Source organism: Zerene cesonia, chromosome 14, assembly GCF_012273895.1.
Source record: "Zerene cesonia ecotype Mississippi chromosome 14, Zerene_cesonia_1.1, whole genome shotgun sequence".
Classification (NCBI taxonomy): domain Eukaryota; kingdom Metazoa; phylum Arthropoda; class Insecta; order Lepidoptera; family Pieridae; genus Zerene; species Zerene cesonia.
Genome location: NC_052115.1, coordinates 1,415,808 through 1,438,820, shown reverse-complemented (window position 1 = coordinate 1,438,820; position 23,013 = coordinate 1,415,808). Strand labels below are relative to the sequence as shown.

The 23,013-nt window shown below is 33.1% G+C and overlaps 1 protein-coding gene across 1 annotated transcript; it reads left to right on the top strand.

Annotated features, from left to right (window-relative positions):
- The first annotated feature begins 605 nt into the window (after positions 1–605).
- LOC119831638 (eukaryotic translation initiation factor 3 subunit J) lies at positions 606–9,123 on the top strand. The gene is made up of 7 exons (XM_038355072.1): positions 606–930; positions 1,005–1,090; positions 1,224–1,334; positions 5,286–5,424; positions 6,105–6,269; positions 6,983–7,122; positions 7,827–9,123. Exons 1-7 carry the CDS (start codon positions 915–917, stop codon positions 7,887–7,889), a joined length of 720 nt encoding a protein of 239 aa, XP_038211000.1. The 5' UTR covers positions 606–914; the 3' UTR covers positions 7,890–9,123.
- The last annotated feature ends 13,890 nt before the right edge of the window (positions 9,124–23,013 follow it).

The following is a 23,013-nucleotide window of genomic DNA, read 5'->3' as shown; positions in this document are numbered from 1 at the left end:
TTAAATAAATCCATAATTTGTTTCAAGATTGCAATTTATATTAAAACCTTTACCTACTGCAATAGAAGATAACTCGATTTATATTTTTCTGCACATGAATTCAATATTAAAAAAAAATAAAGTATGCACCATGCAATATGGATGTTTTATAGATCTCAACAACTATTGTTAGTAAATTTTATTTTTGTATGTGCGTATATCATGTATAAAATCTTATTTGCTATTTATTGTTATGACTTATTATTTTAAAAAATCTGTGCAATAGGTACCTAGGTGTACGGAAAATTTCTTCAATATTCGAACAGCGCCATCTCACCTTCATCCGAAAAATTATTGATGTACACACGAAAGTACGAACATGACGGTATTAAACTGTTAAACCAATAGATGGCAGATAAATTACATTGTGCGATTGACATTGTACTATAGGTGGGAATTGTTAATAGATTAGGTCGGTAACCCAAAAGTTATGCAGAATTCATGCTTTTATAGTTTACTTTTGTATAAGAAAATTATACCCATTCAAAATATTTGCCTATACAAGGCATTTTTTTTAATAAGGTAACGTTTACAGAAAGTCATGGAACACTGCTGTCAAACCGCCATATTGAAAATTTTAGTGATTCGGAAATTATCGTTTGCGATGGAGTCATATTTTTGTATAACAAATATTGATAGTAACACTGTTGAGAATTATTCAAAATTATGTCATTTTCCTATCGTTTCTCAATCCGGTCGTGTACATTGCAGAAAACTTTCCATCGTTTGACGAAATTCGCTTGAGAATTATTGTCGTAAGGAAATAAGTCGATTCGGGAGACATCTTGTGAGTGAGGCGCAAGTTGCCTGTCTGATTTTGTCTTTCACGTGAAAAGCAAGCAAAATTAGTGCGGTGCTAAAAAAAGTCCGTAACCATGGACGTATCGTGGGGTGCGTATTATTGCAGAGTAGGAAACCGTATTAATCATTAAGCTCATGTGTAATGTATATAATGTTTTTTGCAGACGCAGATAATTTTGAGCCCCGACTTCCGACCACGTTGGCAACTTCTAATAAATGGGAGGGTGAGGACGAGGAAGAAAACGTCAAGGTAACAAAATAAGCTGCCAAATAGTACTTTATACACATTAAATTTATGATCAGAGCCAAATTATATTTCTCTTAAATTTTTACACATAACCTCAATCGATTGCGTATGTGTTGACGTCAGCTTTTTTTAATAGGAAAGTTGGGAGGACGAAGAAGAAGAAAAAAAAGATGAGGAGAAAAAGGACGTTCAGGCACCGGCCACAAAGTCCAAAAAGAAAATCCAGGATAAAATAGCCGAGAAAGAGGTATGTATTGATCCTTATCGTAAATATGACCTTTTGTTTGTGATAAGCATTTGCTACTGATGATACATCTGAATGTCAGTTTACCACCTGATGTTCATAATTAATATGATATATTACTTATTATTTTAATTCTTGTTCATATACTTAAATAGTTGCTTACCTTCAACATCATTGAACATTTCAAACAAGTTCTATTGAAGGTTCTAGCATATTAAATCTGATAAACATGCTGTTATATGAAATATTAAGTAAAAGTGTATACATTTTTCCAAATCTTAGGTCAATCAAATCTGTTTTACTTCTTCCTCTGATAAATTGAACAATTAAAGGAAATTTTCAGTGATTTCTAGATTAATTAGAAATAAAAAGATGCAATATGGTACTTTCTAGTAATAAAAATTACATACATTGCACAACTTTTGCATGTCTTATCTAAATTTGTAACAATAATTATTACACAATTATTACAAAATCATGTCACAAGTCATATTTCATATATAATTCAAACTTCTTTGTATTCACTAATATGCATAATAAGTTGTTGAGTTGTAATTGTAAACATTGTATTTTCTTTTCCATCTGATATAGACCAATTTCTTATAATGTTATTGTGGATTAGTTTTTCTTTTGTCAGATATATTCCAAAATGTTAAATAACAGGTTTTAGACCTTCACACCATGCTCATGTGTTTTAGTAAGTTATAAATATGATAGATTTTATCAATTATTGTGAAAACTTAAATTGTTTACTCGAAATGTATTAAAAGTTAGTTTTCAGGCTGCACATTGGTCCAGTATTGGACTATGGCTGTCCTGCAATATAAAAATTATTAAGTTTAATCAAATTTCAAATAATTCCAAGCATATGATCTTTGCACATGTAAATAATTCAATATTTATAAATGACTAGCAAACCCGGCGAACTCCGTTTCGCCACCAAATTACTTAATTTTTTCACGTTTTTCTGTTGAATTTTCTTTGCTATAAACCTCACGGAGCCCGCGAGCTTTCCAACGAATGCAAAACCGTGGAAATCGGTTCATGCGTTCTGGAGTTATAGCGTCAGGAAGGAAAACCCGACTTATTTTTATATAGTAGATAATTTGTAAAGTACAAAATAAATTTAACAACCACTTAAACCACATTAGATTGTAATTAAACTCAAACTCATACATTTACCATCAGGCGAACCACCAGCTCAGTTGCCTGCTATGACATAAAAAAAAAGACTATGGGTATCGAATATAAAGGCTTCGAATAGTACAATATGATACCAACGCTGATTGATGACAAATTTCAAATCCTGGATAGCTACCAACACATATATACTTAAGACGTTTAAAATTTTCGTTTACTTGCGTGTCTTACTCATTATAATACGAAACATAATTCACCTATCATAAGAACCTTAAGGCATTACAATTCTTTGTTAAATTTAATGGATATTGATATTTTTTCTGATAAATGGCCTGGAATAAAGCACAAGATGATAAAGCTTTTTCTGTCCTAATTTAATGAATAAGTGTTTTTTTTTTTTCATTACAAAAATCTTAGCACTTGGAGCAGGGTTATCTACATGCATGATTATAATTTTTAAGGCTATATTCTTTGTTACTCTTGGTTTACTCTAAGTTATGACTTTGTTTGATGTCATATATTTAAGTTAACGCTTGTGTGTAAGTTGTGGTCACATACAACAGGTTGTGCATACGCCAACTTATATTTAAAAACGATCTGTAGCTTAAGTTTACATGTAACAACCATTTGTGATCCTTAAAAAATAAAATAAAAATAAAAATAAAATAATCATTTGAAATGAGCTTTGCAAAATGAATTTGTGGAAAACTTAAATAAATTCATGAAATTTCTTCATGAAGCTCATTTTCTCACATGTTATTTAAATGATATGAATATTTTTTAAACTGCCAAAGAAAACGATTGGAATACATACAGTCCTGGGATTTCCTCCACGTCATCCTCTTTCTAGTGGGATTTCCGGGAAAAGTCTTCTTTTTTATTTTGTTGTGTCTCAAACTATATTTGTACCAAATTTCTGAATTGGTTAAAAGTTACTTTCACATTTATAATATTAGCACGGATTAATTTCTTGGACAAGTTTCTTAGCAATGTATTATTGGATATATTATTATGTTTACATTATTGCGACGTGCACCTAATATTATATCAGTTTGATATCCTTATTTGATTATATCAGCTTGTAGCAATTGCAACTCTTATATTTTAATTATCTTATACTGAAGTTATATTTAAGCTAGTACTGTAAAGGAGTCATAGATTTATTACATACATATTTTATATATTTCTAAGTATGTTTGTTATGTTATTATATAATAATAATAATAATAGTAAATAAATTTATTTATTTCAGGACGTGCGTCCCATATTACAAAGTAGATATTATAAATTATAATGACATAAATAACCTAATTCAAAATTGATACCCATGTTTTATATAACCTACTCATCACAATTCGGTCAGCTAGACTACGTATAATTTTATTTCTACATTTGTCAACTCTGGACATAAATGTTGCAATTCTGTGTCTCTGGATGGCATTAAAGGAGTTCACTCTAAATTTTGCGTACATATCGGAAGCGCTACAGAATTTATCAAGTCCCATCAGATACCGGAAGATGTTATTATGTTCCACTCTAATGCCATCGAATGCTCTCTTGGTATAATTGATCCAAAGTTGACAAGTGTAGAGGGACTGACAAAAGGTCTTAAATAAATGAATTTTGACGGAGCTGGATGCCCTACGAAATTTTCTCACAATCATATTGCCGACGACACAAAGTGCACGTCGTTGTCGCTCTATATCGGCATCGTCCTTTCTTTTAGATGTGACAATGTGACCAAGATACTTGAAGCTATCTACAATTTTCATTCTCAGGTCCCTTTCCCGATCTGAATACTAACATTTCGGTCTTCTTAACGTTATACTGTAGGCAATGCGCAAGAGCATATCTTTCACATATACCAACTAGCTTTCTCAGTCCTTTGATTGAGGGGCGGAGCAGGACTATATCATCAGCATAACTCAAATTATTAACGTATCTGCCGTCTAATTTAAGTCCAACTTCAGTACTACTCAGCTCCACAATCAAATCATTGATATATAAGTTAAATAGATCGGGAGAGGTCACCCCGCCCTGTCTCACACCACACGGCAGTATGTAATTATCGGACAGAGTATTGCCCCATCTAACGCTGTTCGTCTGATTACCATACCAAAATGTAATGAGATCAACAACGTCAGAAGAAACATTACTGCTGCGAAGTTTTGTCCATAATATATCATGGTTCAAGGTATCAAAGGCACGGCGTAGGTCCAGAAAGCATGCATAAACGCTCGTGTTCTGTCCATTATAATAGTTAACAATTTCTTCTAAGGTATATATAGCCATATCAGTTCCCAATTCAGGTCGAAATCCAAATTGGGCATCGTCAATATAAAAACTACTATACCAATTCCAAATATTATTTCATCATTAAAAATATTGTTGTTATAGTACAACGCCATAATTAAACACGAAAACATGTATACAATGTCAGGGTTGACACAACTCAACAGTAATAATCAATAAAATAGTAATGATGAAAACGCTGATCTTTGTTAACACGAGATATCTTGCGTACAGCACAAATAGTATGTTTAATTTTTAAAATGTGGTTACATACCACTATTTATTGTATTCATATAATAATATGAGATAGTTACAAACATTACAGCCTTTAAATAGTGTCCCGAAGAGCTAACAAGATAATGTATATGGCTCGGGCTCGTTCCTCCTACGTCGTCTCGACCCTTGCCCCCACAACGTATTAGATTGTTTAAATTAAATGTAAAATTACTAATACTAATCACTTATAAGTACTGGTAGTGAACGACTAGTCAGTAAGTCAATATTCGAACTTCGTGTTTACAGCGTCTCGAACGCGAGAAGGCGGAGCGTCTGGCCGCCGAGAGAGAAGAGGAGATGACGCCGGAAGAGAAGCTGGCTGAGAAACTGCGCCGTCAGAGGTTACAGGAGGAGTCCGATCTGCGGCTCGCCATGGAAACTTTTGGTATGCAAGGACTTGTTTTAATTTTTTTAATATGTATATTTGTGGTGGCTCAGTGGTGAGGACCTCGGTCTTAAAATCGAAAAGTCGAGGGTTCGAGTTCAGGCGAGCGTGCAGGAAATAAATGGATTACTCTTTTTTTTTGTGGGCTTGATTAACATCACCACTGCTCAAAACGGTGAAGGAAAACATCGTGAGGAAACCGGCATGTCCAAGATTCAAAAGCTCAATGACATTTGACATCTGCCAACCCGCACTTGACCAGTGTGGTGGATTTTGGCCTGAACCCTCATGTGCCTGTGCTTGCCAGCAGTGGGAACATATGGGTTGATGATAATGATGATGATGATAATTAGTGCGAAGACAGCGCGGGTTGCTAAATACTATCTACTCGCGCCGGCTTCGCATGGCTGTTATTGTGTTTCACATATCGGGCGTGTCTCGTACCACAAAATAGATAAAAGAAACCTCTTTTATCTATTTTGAATGGCAATGTGCGTGGGGTAGGAGCGCATTAGCATTACTGTGACGCGCGACCTCGGCGTGTGTATTATTTTATATGTGCGTAGTGCGCGTACGCATGGGTCTCTTATCTGCATGGAGATAAACAGTGAGAGAAACAGCAACACTCGGGAAGCTCTTTTTAAATTTTTAGTATTTATTGCCTTTATTTATCCTTTCAGGCGTATCAGAAGTGGGCGGCGGCAAACTGGACAGCTTCCACCCGACAAACAAAGCTGAGTTTACGGACTTCTGCGAGCTCCTCTGCAAGAAAATTAATTATTACAAGGCAAAGGAGGAGTTCCCGGCCTTCGTCGATGATCTTGTCAAGAATATTGTTGTTCAAAGTTAGTATTTATATCGGGAAATTGTTTTTTCATGATAAATAATGGTATTTTACAAGTAATTAATATCTAAATACACATAACTCAAATGTGACTGACTGACACACATCTATCAACGCTCAGCACAAAGCAATCGACGGTACGGGCTAAAATTTGGCATTCAGATAGATGTTATGACGTAGGCTTCTGCATAGAAAGACTTGATAAATTCTACCCCCAAGGGGATAAAATAGGGGACGAAAGTTTGCACCATGAAAATTTATTAAGACCGCACGGGCGAAGCTGCGGGCAACGAACTAGTTTCAAACATAATAATACCATTAAAATGTCTTTCAAATTTTGTCTTATTTGCCATGCGCAAACATCTCTTTCTCCACTAACGACGGCAAAAAAGGAGGTTCTCATGTTTGACTCTAATCCTTTGTCTTACATTGGAATTTTTAATCGGGTAAACTGCCTTCGTGTAGTTCCGTTTAGATTTAAATTTGGTCTAGTTCTGACAATTTGAAGGCGATTCAGTTTTTTTGTAAAAAATAATTATTGAACTTATTTTTTTAAGCTATGCACAAACAAACAAAGCATATCTGCTGTATCCATTTTGCCTAATTAGTTGTTTTTTTCTGTTCATCAAATCAAAGGGTTCATCCTTATAACGATTTAGCAGAAAAATATTAATGATTTATATTTAATCTAAAATGCATATTTTTGCGTTACAGTGTCGTCCGCAGACATAAAAAGGATAAAAATGACGGTAGACAATCTGTATATTGAGAAACAGAAAGCTGAAAAGAATGACAAGTCGAAGAAGGCGAACAAAGGCAAGGGCAAGGCGAAATTAAAAGTCGAAGGCGACAATGTGAGTATTTTCGTACGATTTACTACTCTGAGAATGTAAAGCTGTGGGTTTATATTTGTTTCCAAGAAACTTATACACCAGTGGCGAAAATCAATATACAATGAAAGATGTTTTAACTTGTTTCGTTGGTTGACTGGAAGAGATCACATGTTAGTGGTAAGGCTGGCTTCTATACTGCATATTATAGCATTGGTATTATTGTATCTATTTCTGCTATGTTGACAGCACAATAAAGTGTTTGCAGTAAAATGTTCAATGTATAAATCTATCATACGGATACACAAATAAGTTGTGAAATGAAGGGTTTGTTGAGACATGCTCATCTCCATAAGTTTTGGTCAGATTTCAAAAATTCTTGGGAAATGCCTTGGATTACGCAAGCTGGTAAATTGTCATTTAATAAAAACTTTTTTTGATCTCTTTACTAACTTGCGTGAGCGGGAAAATAATCTATTTATATTTCAATTTATCTGCGCATGTGGATAACATCACCACTGCTCAAAATAGAAAAGGAAAAAAAAAATCGTGAGCAAATGGCAAGTCCGAGAATTAAAAGTTCGACGACATGTGACATCTGCCACCCCGCACTTGACCAGCGATGTATATTATAGCCTGATCCCTCATACTAGGCCTGTCCTAGCAGGGGGAGAATTTAATTAATTACAATTAAATTAAACATATTAAATACATTGTTTCCGTTTCAGGCCCATCTCAACCAATACGATGCGTATGGCAACTTTGACGACGACTATGATGACTTCATGTGATCATCTCGCACCGACACACACACACGCCTGCTCTATAACACACATACAAACTGATACAGTTGGGCTGGTCCGTAATGTTTTATGTTTGTTGGCCGTAGTTTGGTGTCTGCTAATTATTTAATTCTCTATTAAATGGAGATTTTTTTTTATGCTCTTAAAATTTGTTGTATAAAGTTTTGAGTGCTGCAAATGCAGACATGCGAATTGTTTAACGGTATTGGAGAATACTAAGGTAACAGTAACATATTTTTAGTCTATGTTTTGTCTCTTTCCCCTCGAAATTTTTTTTATGAATGCTTTAATTACAACAAAAGATGTCATCGCTAAAAGTTTTTAACACAATTGAATAGATTTTTCTCGGTTTGTTTATATCGTTATATCATTTTACTATTAATCTTCATGTCATTCAGTTAATATATTAGTAATGTTGCAATCTGTTGAAAAGTTGTAAAAATTTGTCCGTAACAAGCTTAAAATTTAACACATAATTATTCGACAGGTTATAGTCTATGCATGTGAAACCGCTGAATTATATAATAATAAATTCTCGGCAATCATGCTAATCATAATACGAATATATCTCAATTATGTATTTAACTAATTAGGATATTTTCGCATTATAATATAACGAAAAATCATACCATAAATTGAAAGCAAAGAAAAAAGATTTTTATGATCATATCACGATGTTTACATTTAATAACGGTTAATGGTATGTGCGTTGTGCATTTTTCATCTGCGGCTGGATCTCAATGTTCATAGATTTCTTATAATGTATGTGATGAAATAACAGTATAATATCCATGCATAAATACCTAATAACTTTTGTTGTCCCTTTTTTCTTACCTTTATGTATAAGCAAGAGCGAGACAAATAGTTTTCTTTCTGTAGGATACCTTAAAACATTGCTTTTTTTTTCAAATATGGGCTACAGAATACAAAAAAAAAATTGTATGAAATGTCATAAAGCAGGCGTAAAAGATTGTATAAGTGGAAATTGAATTTTAATAAATTTATCCATATATCATATAATAATGTATGTTAAAACCAGAATACATATTGTTTTGTAAGTAATTATTGTGCTTAGCAAGTTATTTTAGCGTGAAAAGAAATTAAAATTCAATTTTCTGGCTCATCGGTAAGCTGCATATGTTATTTTGTAATATACAGTCGAATCGAACGGTTTACGGTTCGATGTTATGTTATATAGATAATAAATTTTTTATTGTGATAATTTTGTTGTATTATTTCTTGCAATTTTGAGTCTTAAGGGTGAAACGCTTTGTCTGTCCGTCTGTTTCCACGCTGTATATCTTGAACCGTGATAGTTAAAGTTGACATTTTTAGAGATTAAAAGTTTGACGACATGTGACTTAACGTGTTTCTGTTGCTGTTATAACAAGTAATAAATCGAGTGTATAATCAAGGTTAAGCAACAGTTGGCACGGTCATTAATTGGATGGATTTGTTTTTTTTTTTTTGCTTTTGCGTAGTAGGACATTTGCTAACCTTTTCCTTAAATTTAAATATTCAATTTGTTGTCGAAAACGGATGTTAAATTATATTGAACGAACGAGTTTTATGTTGAGAATCTGCAGTCGAAAAAGACCTTTGTACAACAAGTAATAGACAGGAGTTTAAATCTAATCTCAAATGAGCGGTTAATTTTTTTTTTTTTTTTTTCATTAATATTGGTACCACTAAAAACAAACGGGCCAAAAAAAGAAATGTTTGAAAAATACCGCTAATCGTTACCTACTTAATTTTGTTTTTTATTTTATTTTGTTACACTAAAGCACAGATAATGTAATTACATAAACCATAGATAAAAAATACACAAATTATGATTCATTAACAATAATAAAATATTGCTTCATCGCAACAGCGTGAGTCATTGAAATACACCCACATTAAATCCTAAATTATCGGTACTTTATAAACCTTGAAAATCCACAGGTACAAAAATAACTAACGTTCTAACAACGTAAGTTTCAAATTTCAATGAAACTAAAAAAACATTGATACCCACACATAGCTAATAGTTCATATTAGCAAAATGATGTGAATTGATCTCAGATTGCAGAAATGGTGCAACAAATTTAGAAACAGCTGACATCACTCAACACACGTAGTGTTGAGCTTACGAAATATACTATAAATATATTCGAGACATGGTGTAGTATCATTCGAAGGATATCAAAACATGCTTTCGAGACACTCGAATTTAACACATATTCTTTAGAGAATCATATATTTTCTGCTTTTTAATGTGGTTCATATGCAGTCGCCTTAAATGCATCATTTTTCACTAGATTGTCCCAGCGATGTGAAATCGTTAAATTGTGTAATGAGAATTCGGTGAATGGGTTAGCCGTTAAGATCGATTTATTTAAAAAATATAGCTCACTGGACGCTGGTCCCGGCTCCGACCCGATAGCAAGAAACAGTCCCAAAAGAGTATTTAATCAGGATAAAAAGTATCCTATCACCGAAGTCACCTCATGCCCTGTCTCTATACCAAGTTTCATCAAGTTTCAAAATCTGTTCGGTAGTTTCAGCGTGAGAAACATCCAAACAAACTTTCGCCTTTATGGTATTAGTGTGATTATTATTAAGCTTAAAACGAATAAAAATCATTTAACTAACCTAACGCCAGGCAAAAAATCATCATAAAATCGCTCCGTTGCGATGTACAGAGAAGACAAACCAACACACTTTCGCTTTTAAATATTAAGTTAGTATACCCAGTTCCAACGATCTCAAATTCAAATAAAAATACATATCTCCTGAGCTTTCTGCTATAAAACTCATAAATATTTATTACCAACACGTCTGTATGATCCTACTAACTACTAATATAAAGACGAAAGTTTGTCAGGTGTGCATTTTTACTATCACGTATAAAGCTGATCGGATTTAAAAGAAATTTGGCACAGAGTAAGATTATAATATAGATTAATATGGACATTACTTATACGAGTACCACGCGAATTAAACCACAGACTAGTTTCTATAATTACAATATTTTAAATCAAATAAATTTATTTATTTATATAGCTTTAAACTTTGATCAAACTCAGAATGTTATTTATTATTATAATAAAAATCTATAATAGCCTTATTTATATGAAATTTTTTCTATATCGCTCTCTATATTGCTTCTACATAAAGAACCAAATAAAAACAATTTCATATCAAACACAAACAGGAAACCAACAGATTGGTGTGATTCTTTTTGTATAATATATTGTAGTTGCATTGTGTAAGTATTTATAGTTATTGAGAAATTAAATCAGATAAAAAAATCAGGTACAATAGATATACTTATGTTGGCAACACCGAGTGAAGCTACCGAGCCAGGTGGTGGCGCACGCGTGTCACTTTTTGCTCGAGACTTCTAGACGTGCGCTTGCGTTTAAGAATCACCGTGCCTTTGTGCCGTCGTCTACCGTCAGATTAATTGATTATATATATTAATGATATGGATATTTGCGTTTAATTTCTAACACTTACCAAAAAACAATGCAATAAGCTTATAAAGATTTACTAGCTGACCCGACAAATAATGTTCTGATTAGGCACCTTTTCCACTACAAAAATAATATCCGACCCATTTTCAGACCTCTCAAAATATATGTATAATAGCTGTAAAAAAAAAATGTTGTGGTTATTTAATACAGTAGTTCTGGTGAATATTAATCACAGACTGACACGAGATTTTTGTAAATGAAAAATGAGATATGAAAAATTTTGAAATGAACAAAAAAACACGGTTGTTCACTGTACGAGTTAGCAATTAAGAGAAATCTTCCGTATAATTTGTGCATTATCTTAATTGATGAACGCTTTGTTGCATAATGGTCATTAATCTTTAGATCATAATACCACAGATAACGAAATACTTGCTATATAAATAATTAATTCTTCGTTTGAAAAAATTAACTCTCGTTTAAAATACTTCTCTCGTTTCTTGTACGTTAATAATAAATTCAATGAAAAAAATTGGAAGCAACTATCCGGGTACCACGGGCGAAGCCTGGCTGTCGATTTTGAGATGAACACCCCCTCCCCCTATATTAAAGAACATAAAATCTATCTACTTTTAGAAATTAAAGACTTTTTAACGGATTTTAAAACGATACCCTCCAGTCTCCAGACCAGTCTCCCCGTGACCACGCTCGCTGCAAAGTGTTCGCAACGTCGGGTTCATAATATAATAAAGAAATCGCATTTAAAAATCCGTTAAAAAGTCTTTAATTTCTAAATGTAATGTCATAATACTCGCGTAAAATCAAACACAAGAAAATACTATCTATCTACTTATTTATTTAGCCCTTACTGTTCCAGTGCTCGATTGAGAGCTTCCACAATATTATAATAGAGCTTGTCTGTGTCTTAAGAATATTGATATTTTAGTTATAACGTAATGGATGAACAATTTCAAAAACTTACTAGATAAATGCATAAAAATCATGTTATACAAACATCCTAATTTGGCGGTATAGGTATCGTTACGGCAGAAAATTTGGGCTAATGATGTTATTGCGTAACACAACCTGTTCTGTCTTTGGTTTTAACTTTAAGCTATCTCTTTCAAATCTTTGACATCTATAGTACCTACTGCTGTCTACATAGATAAAATTATAAACATTATTAATCCATTTTTTTTTTGTTCTAGAAACGAGAAAGAGTAAGAGAGTATTGAGAGGTGTACTGAGTCGGTTGTTTATTATCCTTATCTCGAGGCAAGCTTCTTCCCAAAAATACATCGGAAGGTCCTCACGTCATAGCGTGCTTTTCAAATATTTTATTTAATTTGCTTCGCAATTTACTAGCTGTTGGCCTATTATTTTGATTATGGTAACGAGGACATAATAATCCACATACATTGTAATAGAACAGTCGTTAAACTTATTTTAGCCAGCTCAGACAGGCGAAAGCAAAGCGCAAATTTGAGATCATATAAGGAAATCATGATGCGCAGCTTACGCGGCCGTGTCGAAACTACTGTCATTGTTACACTTCCGATGCTTAATTGTGTAATTGTTTCGGCCACGTAATATTTAATGGTCCTGAATTATAGTGTGAACTGAAGCCAAGTGAAGAATAAGGACGTAGGTGTAAACTATTTTTAGTTATTTTCGTGTTACCTGAATCTATAATAAAATAATATTGTCGCAAGAGGTCGTTATTAAAGTGGGACAGAAACATCAACCTTGGCCATTCGATTCGTAATTAAATAATTAATAAATTATTATAATGAATTTATAAACGACTGTTTATTTTATTTTTTTTTTATATATATTAAAATAGGTACGGGTCTCATCTGCCAATTTCGCATCATAATATATTTTGTGTTATTGAAAATATTTATCTAATAGTCCAAAATTTTACCCGTCATGCATGTTTCGTCAAGAAATAATGACGCCCTACAAAAGCAACGTTATTTTCTCTCCCTGTAAGCGAGTTTCGTTCTAGATCAGAAACAATAGCGTTACAGCTTACTTTCGGACTCCAATGATTGATGCTGTGTGTTGAGGTGTGTTTCCATTACACGCAGAACAATACAAATAACATATATAGGATATAAAATATGTCACATACATCAGCCTGTAGATGTGAATGGTTTCATTTGATTTGAATTTTTATAATAACAACCCTCCACTGGTTATTAAAATTGGTAGGAACACATAGTGTGGTTCTTACTTTCGAAATTTTTACATTATTTTCTATTTATTGAATTTGTATCGGCTAACTCCGTTGCGACGTAAATGAAACAAATTGACTGGCAAAGTTTTGCATTATATATAAGTAAAGATAAAATCTAATGTATGATTTTTTATCGTAACATAGTATCAATTTATTTTAAACAGTTATAAACGATTTCACCTCGTTTAATCTTCCTATTCAGTAATGTTTGAATTCCAAATCTCTTATAAAATCCATACATCCTTACGTGTGTTATTAAATTATGTTTTTTATGATAATTCCGAAAAATGGCCATCATCATCTTAAAATAACCGAAAATTCTTCCGAGAAGTTAGATCACCATCACAGTTTATAAGTGTATAATCTATGACTATCACCATCATCACCATTCTATTCCCACCGCTGCCTAAAAGCTCAAGAATACTTAAGACTCAACTAAAATATCGTGCGACATTGCAAACACAACAAATCGCGATTGCCTCTCAGTAAAGTGACGAAATAAGAGCTATGGCCGTACAAATTCATACAGATCTCGGACACGTGTGAATTTATATCGTTATACAAACAATAGCATTACCAGCTGTAGAGTTGTGTCACTCCTGGAAGTTATTAAGGCGTTTCCACATTTTCAACATGAAACTACGAAGAGGAATTTTAGAGATTACGAACTTCGAAACTCAAAGATGTGTAAACATTTATTTATTTGAAAAAATAAACAAATTAAAAATATGAATGTTTTATGGTACTAACCAGGTTTTAACGGGTAAAGGATAAGGAAAGGATTGACGACTTGAATAAAGGAATAGACTGTGAGGGGTGAGTTAAAACAGGCCTTCAGCTCCCCCACTCGCCCAACGAAATCCTTGCTACTATTTCACGCCGGTCTCTGTGGGGATGTGACACTTCCCAGGTGCGAGCTGGCCCAATTCGTGCCGAAGCGAGCTCGAATCCCACACTCAAAACTTTTCTTACTTCTGTTTGTGCAAACTGAGAAAGGGATATTAAAACTAGTAATTTGTAGATAAAAGCTCCGTGAAAGGAAGAGTTTACGTAATCATTCCTTACGTTACCGCACGAGTTATCGCCCAGTTATCTTGATACGGATGTTATTAAATTGTTTGTAGACAATAGAAATATACTTTTCGGAATTACGTAAGTCTAGAGTTCTATAATTTTGTAATTAGAGGTGCGTTATATTATCTTGCGATAGGTCTCATTGGGTATAGAAATTGCCATTATACATCACAAGATGGGTATGTTATCTATACATATGTCTTAATCGCTCGTATCTGTATGGGAGTCGAGTACGCTTCGTCACGAATTGGGCTAGCTCGCACCGGGGAATTACCACACCCCCCCACGATAGACTAGCCTGAAATAATAGTTTACTATTGTGTTTCGTACGGTGAGTGGGGGAGCCGGAGGCACATATCCTTTTCCTTACCCTTCCTAGTCTTTTTCCTTATTCCTCTTATCGATCTTTTCTTAACCACTTTCCAATTTAAAGTTTGCAATCCATTTTTAGAGGCGTAAGGTCTGCAATTGGCCTTACGCCTCTCCAAATGTTCATGGGCGGTGGTCGCGCTTATCATCAGGCGACCATCAGCTTCACTGCCGGCTATGGCATAAAAAAAAATATCGGCTCCACCCGCGTTGACCCGGGATAAAATCAAAATAAAACATAGCCTATGCATTCACAGATAACATATATTATGAATCATTATTTATTTCTTAAAATTATGTACTTACATAAATAAAAATACAATATAATTACAAACTTTACGAATAGTTTGACAGTAAATAATCCATGACTTTTTTTCCACGCCTCTACGGATAATTGCAACCAATAATGTCACAATCATTGTCGCAGCTAGCTGAATAACCTAAGGTACCTAATTCTAACAGTCACAGTGGTTCTTTGTCATTAAAAGTCGAAACATGATCCAGCACTAAGCGGTCAGGTCACTGCGCGAAAGTCTTCTTCAATAGGGCAAAGTTGGGATACATTAATAAAGCTCTAGTCGACAAACCGTCTCCATCTCTCAAAAATAATGTTTTCTTACAAATTATATAAATATGGCTCCCAAAGGCACTAGCGTGATGCTACTTAACCTTCCCGACAAATATGTCCATCCAACACATAAAACCATCCTAATGACGAGCCTTAATTCTTAACACTAGTACAAAAATTTAGATACACTAGTTCGTATATAAATCTCATTTTTTACTAGCTTTCCTCCCGCGGCTTCGGCCCCCAAGTCAAAGGCAAACTCCCATAGTTACAGTTTCTAGATCTACTTTCGCATTTATAATATTAAGTTGGTATGTTTACAATACATAAACAACAGATAAATAAAATACTTAAAAAATGTTTGAATTATGTACAATGGGGCGGGTATCATTAAAGTGGTCTGTACAAGGCCTCGGGGCTTAGGCTAGGCATTATTATGATATTTATGCTTAATGTTTGTGTGCTAGTTTATTGAAGGTAATTCAATCAGATGTAGTATTTATACATTTTAATCCACATTGATTAAAATTAAAATGAGATTGTACACACACATACAGTAGTAGACTTGGTGACCTGCATTACCGCTGTTTTAGTTATCATATAATATGCATCAGTGAACCGCATCCGAAGTTTTGTACTAGAACCATTTTTTGTGCTGTATGTGTTTTTGTGGAAAAGAAATTGCACGCGTTAAATGCTTAATAGATACGCGGATTAGCTTAACAGATGTTATTATACAAATGAACCATCCTCTTGAAACACAATATATTAAAAAAAACCCTATAAAACCTTTGTGTAGTCAAAGATTTAAGCATATATAGTGACAGACAGAGAAAGCGACTTGGTTTTATACTATGTAAGGATAAAATTAATCTTAATTTATTTTAACATTAAACTAGAAATAGTAAACTAAAAATTCGCGGCTTTGTGCACGCATGCCCGACTGCATGCTTTAATAACCTTAATCTTTAGTAGGTGTTATTATGTATTGGTTATATGTATTAGAAATATCGTATTACCAGAGCACAGATACAGCACATGCGTGTAATCACGCAAACCACCCACCCGTTAATCTATACTAATATTATAAAGCTGAAGAGTTTACCGGTCCGATTTGAAAAATTCTTTCAGTGATAGATAGCCCATTTATTGAGGATGGCTATAGGCTATATATATACCATGGGCGAAGCCGGGGCGGATAGCTAGTACACAATAAAAGTATCATGCAGTGACATAAACACCCAAATATCTCCGTTCGTCCGGCGGCTTCGTCTGTTATAGAGCCGATGACCGCCACTAGTTCATAGGAACGCCACAAGGACTTAACTTTCACCACCTTTCAATTCCGCTCTCGTCCAGCTTAAGAATTTGAATGACCGACTTGTTATGCCCATTCTGTATATACAAATTAACGCCATTATAATAAAACAAGAGTTTTATTCGAAAGCTAACGCTTTATATTGGCGTATTCGTGATCGCTGCTTGTGACTGGATTATAATTGGATTTTAACATAACTACAGGAAAGATATTTCTATTTTATACAAAAAATATTTCTTACTTGTTTACTTCACAAACAATTCTAACATCGTATTTTCCGATCAGCTGATAAGTAAATTTATGCTGGAGTCGTGTATATGGTAATAAAAAGGGGAACAGGTGCAGGTATAAAATAATTTATTTACTTTATTTATTTTGTCATATGAGAACATTTAACGTACATAAAGCACTTGTAGTATCATATATTTATAATTTAAATAACTTCAAATATTGAACCAATTAATACAAGTATAATTTGAACACATGAGAGTATTTTCTCTACTGTTTGTAACGTTTTCTCGCCAGAATACCTTATTTCTATAGAATCTCTCATCGAATACTAAAATACGAGGTAAAGACATAAAGAGTGTAAAGAATTGGATGTAATTTTATATGACATCTATAACATAAGCTAGTTATTATATTATATGTATGTCATAGGTATATTCACAAAGCCTTAACTTGTGATATCCTACTAATAGTATAAAATATTTGTAAGTATAGATGGATGGATTTATGTTTGGATGTTTGTTACTCTTTCACGCAAAATCTACTGAACCGATTGCAACGATATTTGGTACTGGACATACTATGTACTAGCTTGACAACTGTAATAACATATAGGCAACTTTTTATCCTGATACTCCTACGTGATAGACTTACGCGGGTGAAACCGCGGGGCGCAGCTAGTTTTTATTAAATGGCCAATCAACTTTTCTTACATATCTAACTGACATTGTGAACTTTCGAGGTTTTGGTGATATCGTAAAGGATAAGGAATTCATGTCCATCTCCTGCTTCTAAGCTACCCCTGCACAGATACATATGTATGTATATATATTGTATATACGTAATTATAAATACAATTAGTATATTTCTATCTTGTGCACTACCACTCCCCTCCTTCGCAGCTTTCCTCTGCTTTGCGGTTGTCTGGAAGAGATCGCTTGCAAGCGATAAGACCGCCTTCTGTACTTATTTTTTCATATTATGTCCATTGTATTGTTCTTTCTTTGTGTACAATATAGATTTGTAAGTTTTGACAATACACCATTACAAATATACATATAAAAAAAAATAAAATTCTCCAAGCTTCTCTAGAATAAACACCATAAAATACTTTCGCCACTGTAGTCGCATCACGCTCGCAACAATATCTAATATTATCAATCTAGTAAAAGCCAGTTTTGCGTTTGAAGATGATAATTTTATTCTGCTTTTTCTTTCCTGATTTATGTTGCTTTAAGCCGGACCACAGACACCACTTTGCGATAAATATTTTATATGGTGACGTGGAAAACGCAGGTCTGTCGCTATACCCTTACGCTTTAAAGTATAATCTATATTATCACTACATAATATAACACAAAGTCGCTTTCTCTGTCCCTAAGCCCCTATATATGCTTAAATAATTAAAACTGCCCAACGGATTTTGATAGGGTTTCTTTTAATAGATAGAGTGATTCAAGAGAAAGGTTTATATGTATAATAACATCTGTTAAACCACTCCGAATTAACGCGTGTGAAGCCACGGGCAAAAGCTGGTATATAATATTTTAAAGCTGAAGATTTTGTTTGTTTGTTTGGTTGAACGCGCTAATCTCAGCAACTAAAGATCCGCTTTAAAAATTCAATGTACACGTAGGCTATCTATAGCCCATTTATTGAGGAAGGCTATAGTAGGCTATATATGTACCACGAGCGAAAGCGGGGCGGATCGCTTGTAATATATATAGTAAAAAAGAACTTATAAACATGCCTGATTGTATCATTAGATAGGATCAAATAATTGGTTCAAATGTTATACAGTGGACCAAACACTTAACCTAACCTTATAGCTAAGTACATCACGGTAGCAGTACAAATAGGCATAAAACAATTAAAGGTTCAAGACCGATATCTTTGCTAGGTTACAGAGTAACCTGTATTAAAGATGTCAGTACCTTCCCCAATTTGTTTATTATTTCTTTAAATCAATATATCTCAGGATCGATTAGTTTGAATAGACAAGAAATTTCTTTGTCCTGGATATAATATTTATGGAGGAAGACTAGAGATACAACAACACGCTAACCAACAAACGCAGGTTAACGATATAAATGCAAAACTGAGTAAGAACAGACACAATTTTATCAAAAAAACAGACAATTTTATTTGCTCTCGAGGACTATATGGGGAAGTTCTAACTGCTCAAGCAATGTAAAGTTTAATGTATTCCATCTCTCACTGCGAATACAAATACTAAATTCTATTGACTCTAATGTTTCTAGCACTTAGTGTCTAATCATTATTTGATATCGCGTGAGGTAACTCCGGAGCTTCTATTACCTAACAGTTGCATCTTTTTACATTCACTCCACTCGTCATGAGGCTCAGCTTGATAATCTTGCCTTATACAATCTTCATATTCATTTAGCTTTCTGCCCGTGGCTTCGTTCGTACAAACTGCAGTTACTTTTTTGCAATTTAGCTTCAATATTACAGAAGTTTTATACAAATAGATTTATATCAAACTACCCTCTCTCCTCTCCACTATCTTTAGAATAAGTTTAGGGAAAAAATTTTGCAGAAATCCTAATATTTATATTCAACTTACGAATACATAATATAAGATATTTCGAATTACAAGTGATCATGTTCATAGTGTATTGAGAATATGCTTTTATGCGAGACATTTCAAAATCATGTGTTTTGAAACGAGTCTCAAGTGGTTTTCAATTAATTGCACACAAACATATTTACATGTTCCCTTTCAAATTCGTAATATAAGAATTTAAAAGCGTAAGGACTGGTCATTATTTCAACATGAGCGTATCGAATCTTTGAGTGCTATATCAGCATCACGCTCTGGCATGCTCTAGGGTTCCCAACTGTATATCGGATGAATTCTAACAATACCCGTACGCTGCTACTGAAAGTTGCTCGATGGAATACAGTGGAGTTTAGTCAGTTATCCGCTGCTGCAGTGAGAGTTCGACAAAATCCTGGAGAATTCGATATTCTCCGGCGCCCTGGTTATTTACGTGTTTACGCATATTGACGAATAAAATTATTTATTTATTTAAAGAAAAATTTATTTATTTACTTAACTTTTTAACAAGATTGTACAAGCTCTATATTTTAGCAAAAGTGTCATTCTATTTATCTTATGATACTTTTTACTTGTATAATAATATAACAGTTTCAGCATCAAAATGGGAACACACCAAGCACACACTGAAAAGAATTCAAAATCTTCCGAGAATCACAAATACAAGACGTAGGTTTTTATAGATATTTTTATCTAAAATACCGTGTAAGTGTTTTCTTTTTCAGTCTTAAACAAACAGTATTTCTTAGACAACAGCAGTATTTCTTAGCTTCTTAGTTGGCAGCCCTTGTCAGATCATACCAGTCTGAGTCACGAAACGATTTGATCCGCTCTAAAGCTATCAAATAAAAGGATTACATTCGATTATGTCTTGTGGATAAAGTGTTTGCGATTGATTCGTGTGATACTTTGTTTTTATGACACCATATTTTTATATAAGTCTCTTTTAATACGACTACTTTATTATTATTTTAACAAAATAGACAAACTAAATCCAAGAGCGTCTTTGAGATTTCGCAGGATACAGTACAATTTTATTAATTATTGTATAAATATAGACGACGTAAAGTTGTTGTTGTCTTTTTAGTGTGATTTTTCACGTTGACTCGCCGATTTTACACTCGTCTGATTAGAAGATATTATATCACACGATTTATAAAACATTATATAATATTAGCTATATAATAATACATTTTGGTTTTAGAAATTGCAATGTTAATTATTTTAAATAATAAAAACATTCTGTTACAAACAATTTAAGTGGAATTCGCCTTTCATAAGCTTTAATTTATTTGGAAATTATCAAGCATTCATAGTTAGGTAAACGATATTCGAGCTTGATATAATAATGTTACAAATTGAATTCTTGGATAATCTTACCGAGACATCCAAGATCGGTTTCCACATACTTAGATAGTTTGATATGACCCAATCACTGAAGCTAGCATAGTGTGAAATAACCCAAACGTTATAGCTTATAGCAAATAATCATATTTTATAAGCGCTAATCTATAAACTTATAGTTAAATACTTAGATAAAGAGATATAGAAAGCGAATAGGTATGTGATTAATAAATATAGCTTCGAAAAAACTAAAAAAACAACTATTTAATCATAGTATCAACTAAATTGTCTCATTTGTACTGTTACATAGTAATCGTAAGGAAATAATTAAATCCTGGAGACCGTTATCAGAATAATTAAATAAACTAATAAAGTAAGTTGATAAGTCTTAATAACTGTATAAAGTTTGAATTAAATACTTTTGTTTTAATTGGGTCGGAGAGGAGACTGAAGGAGAATCGGTTACAATATACAAACACAGTGCAGGTGAACCTAATAAAAAATAAACAATAAAATGCACAATACCCAACCTATAAATTTAAATTTTAATCATGCATTAATTTTAGCAGTTATAATATTTGATACTTGTAATATTTATATTTTATACTTATTATATCAATATTATTATTTGAAACCACTTTTAACAGTAACATGTTTCTGGAAATAAGTCATTATTGATTTTTTATTATTATTCAATTACTCTAGGATCTTAGCAGTGTGTAAATAGACAATTCTTTATCTACGGCCATCAACATGTCGATGTTTCAAATCTATAGACAAAATCTAACCCAATTTAGTTTCACAAGCATGACCCCCACTAACCTCGTTAGTTACTCCATTTGAAGGGTCCATTACTTCATATGGCCGTATCGTAATAGGTCACAACTTCAGTAATAGACGTTTATCTGTTTCATGTTGAATATTGGGTAATATAGTTTATTTGATATTATACAGGTGACTATTGTAAATTTATGTATGTTGGATGCGCCTTCGTAAGACGAATTTTTGTACGAAAAGGTTTTGGGGTTAAACTATACTTACCAGGCTAAATGTATCGTCAGTTATCTCATACAAGAGAGAAGAATGATAAATAAAAAGAAAAGAAAATAAAATAAAGAAATAAAGAATAAAGAAAATATAGCATATTAAATACATATAAAAAAACATATACATATACCTACATATTAAAAAAGGTCTCCGATAAAAAAACACAAGTCGTTTATAAATAATAATCCTTAAATGTAAATTTCATTGGGATATCTGGATTTATTATTAAAATACATTTGCAAATAAAACCTATGCAAAAGGTTCCAAAAACTAGGCTGGGCGGTATGTTAAAATTTATAAGCTGTATTTGAGGAAAATTTTCTTATTTTTTTTAATAAAACCTTTTTGTCCCTCTTTATCCGTTCCAGCTGTTCTCTATTCGTTCTTCAGAATTATAAATACGCCCTAACTAATATAGTAAGCGAAGAAGAAGAAGAGAAGTAAAATTTATAGCCCATTATCTTTTAATAAGTAAGACTGAAACAAAGAAGAGATTATTTAACTGGAGTAAACCGCACAAGAAGAAATGGGACTTCCCATACAAACATCAATTTAACTGTATCAGCCTAACCTCTCAACATATTACATAAGTAAAAGTAGCTAAGCCAGTTTTGATATGGTTTTGTGCATAATAAGGTTATATAAGCGGCTCGATTTACAGTCTATCAGGAAGAGCCTAGTTTGTTTATAGTTTCGTCATAATTAAGTTAAAGTTTATATTAGATAATCTAGATGCTGTGTGAACTGTCATATCACCTAAGATGACCTTTTGTTGTTGTTGAAGTATTTAAACTATACCAATATAATAAAGAACACAAGAGGGAAAGTTTACGAATTTGTGTGTTAGTGACGTTGTAGGGGTAATCTCAGGAACCACTGGGCCGAT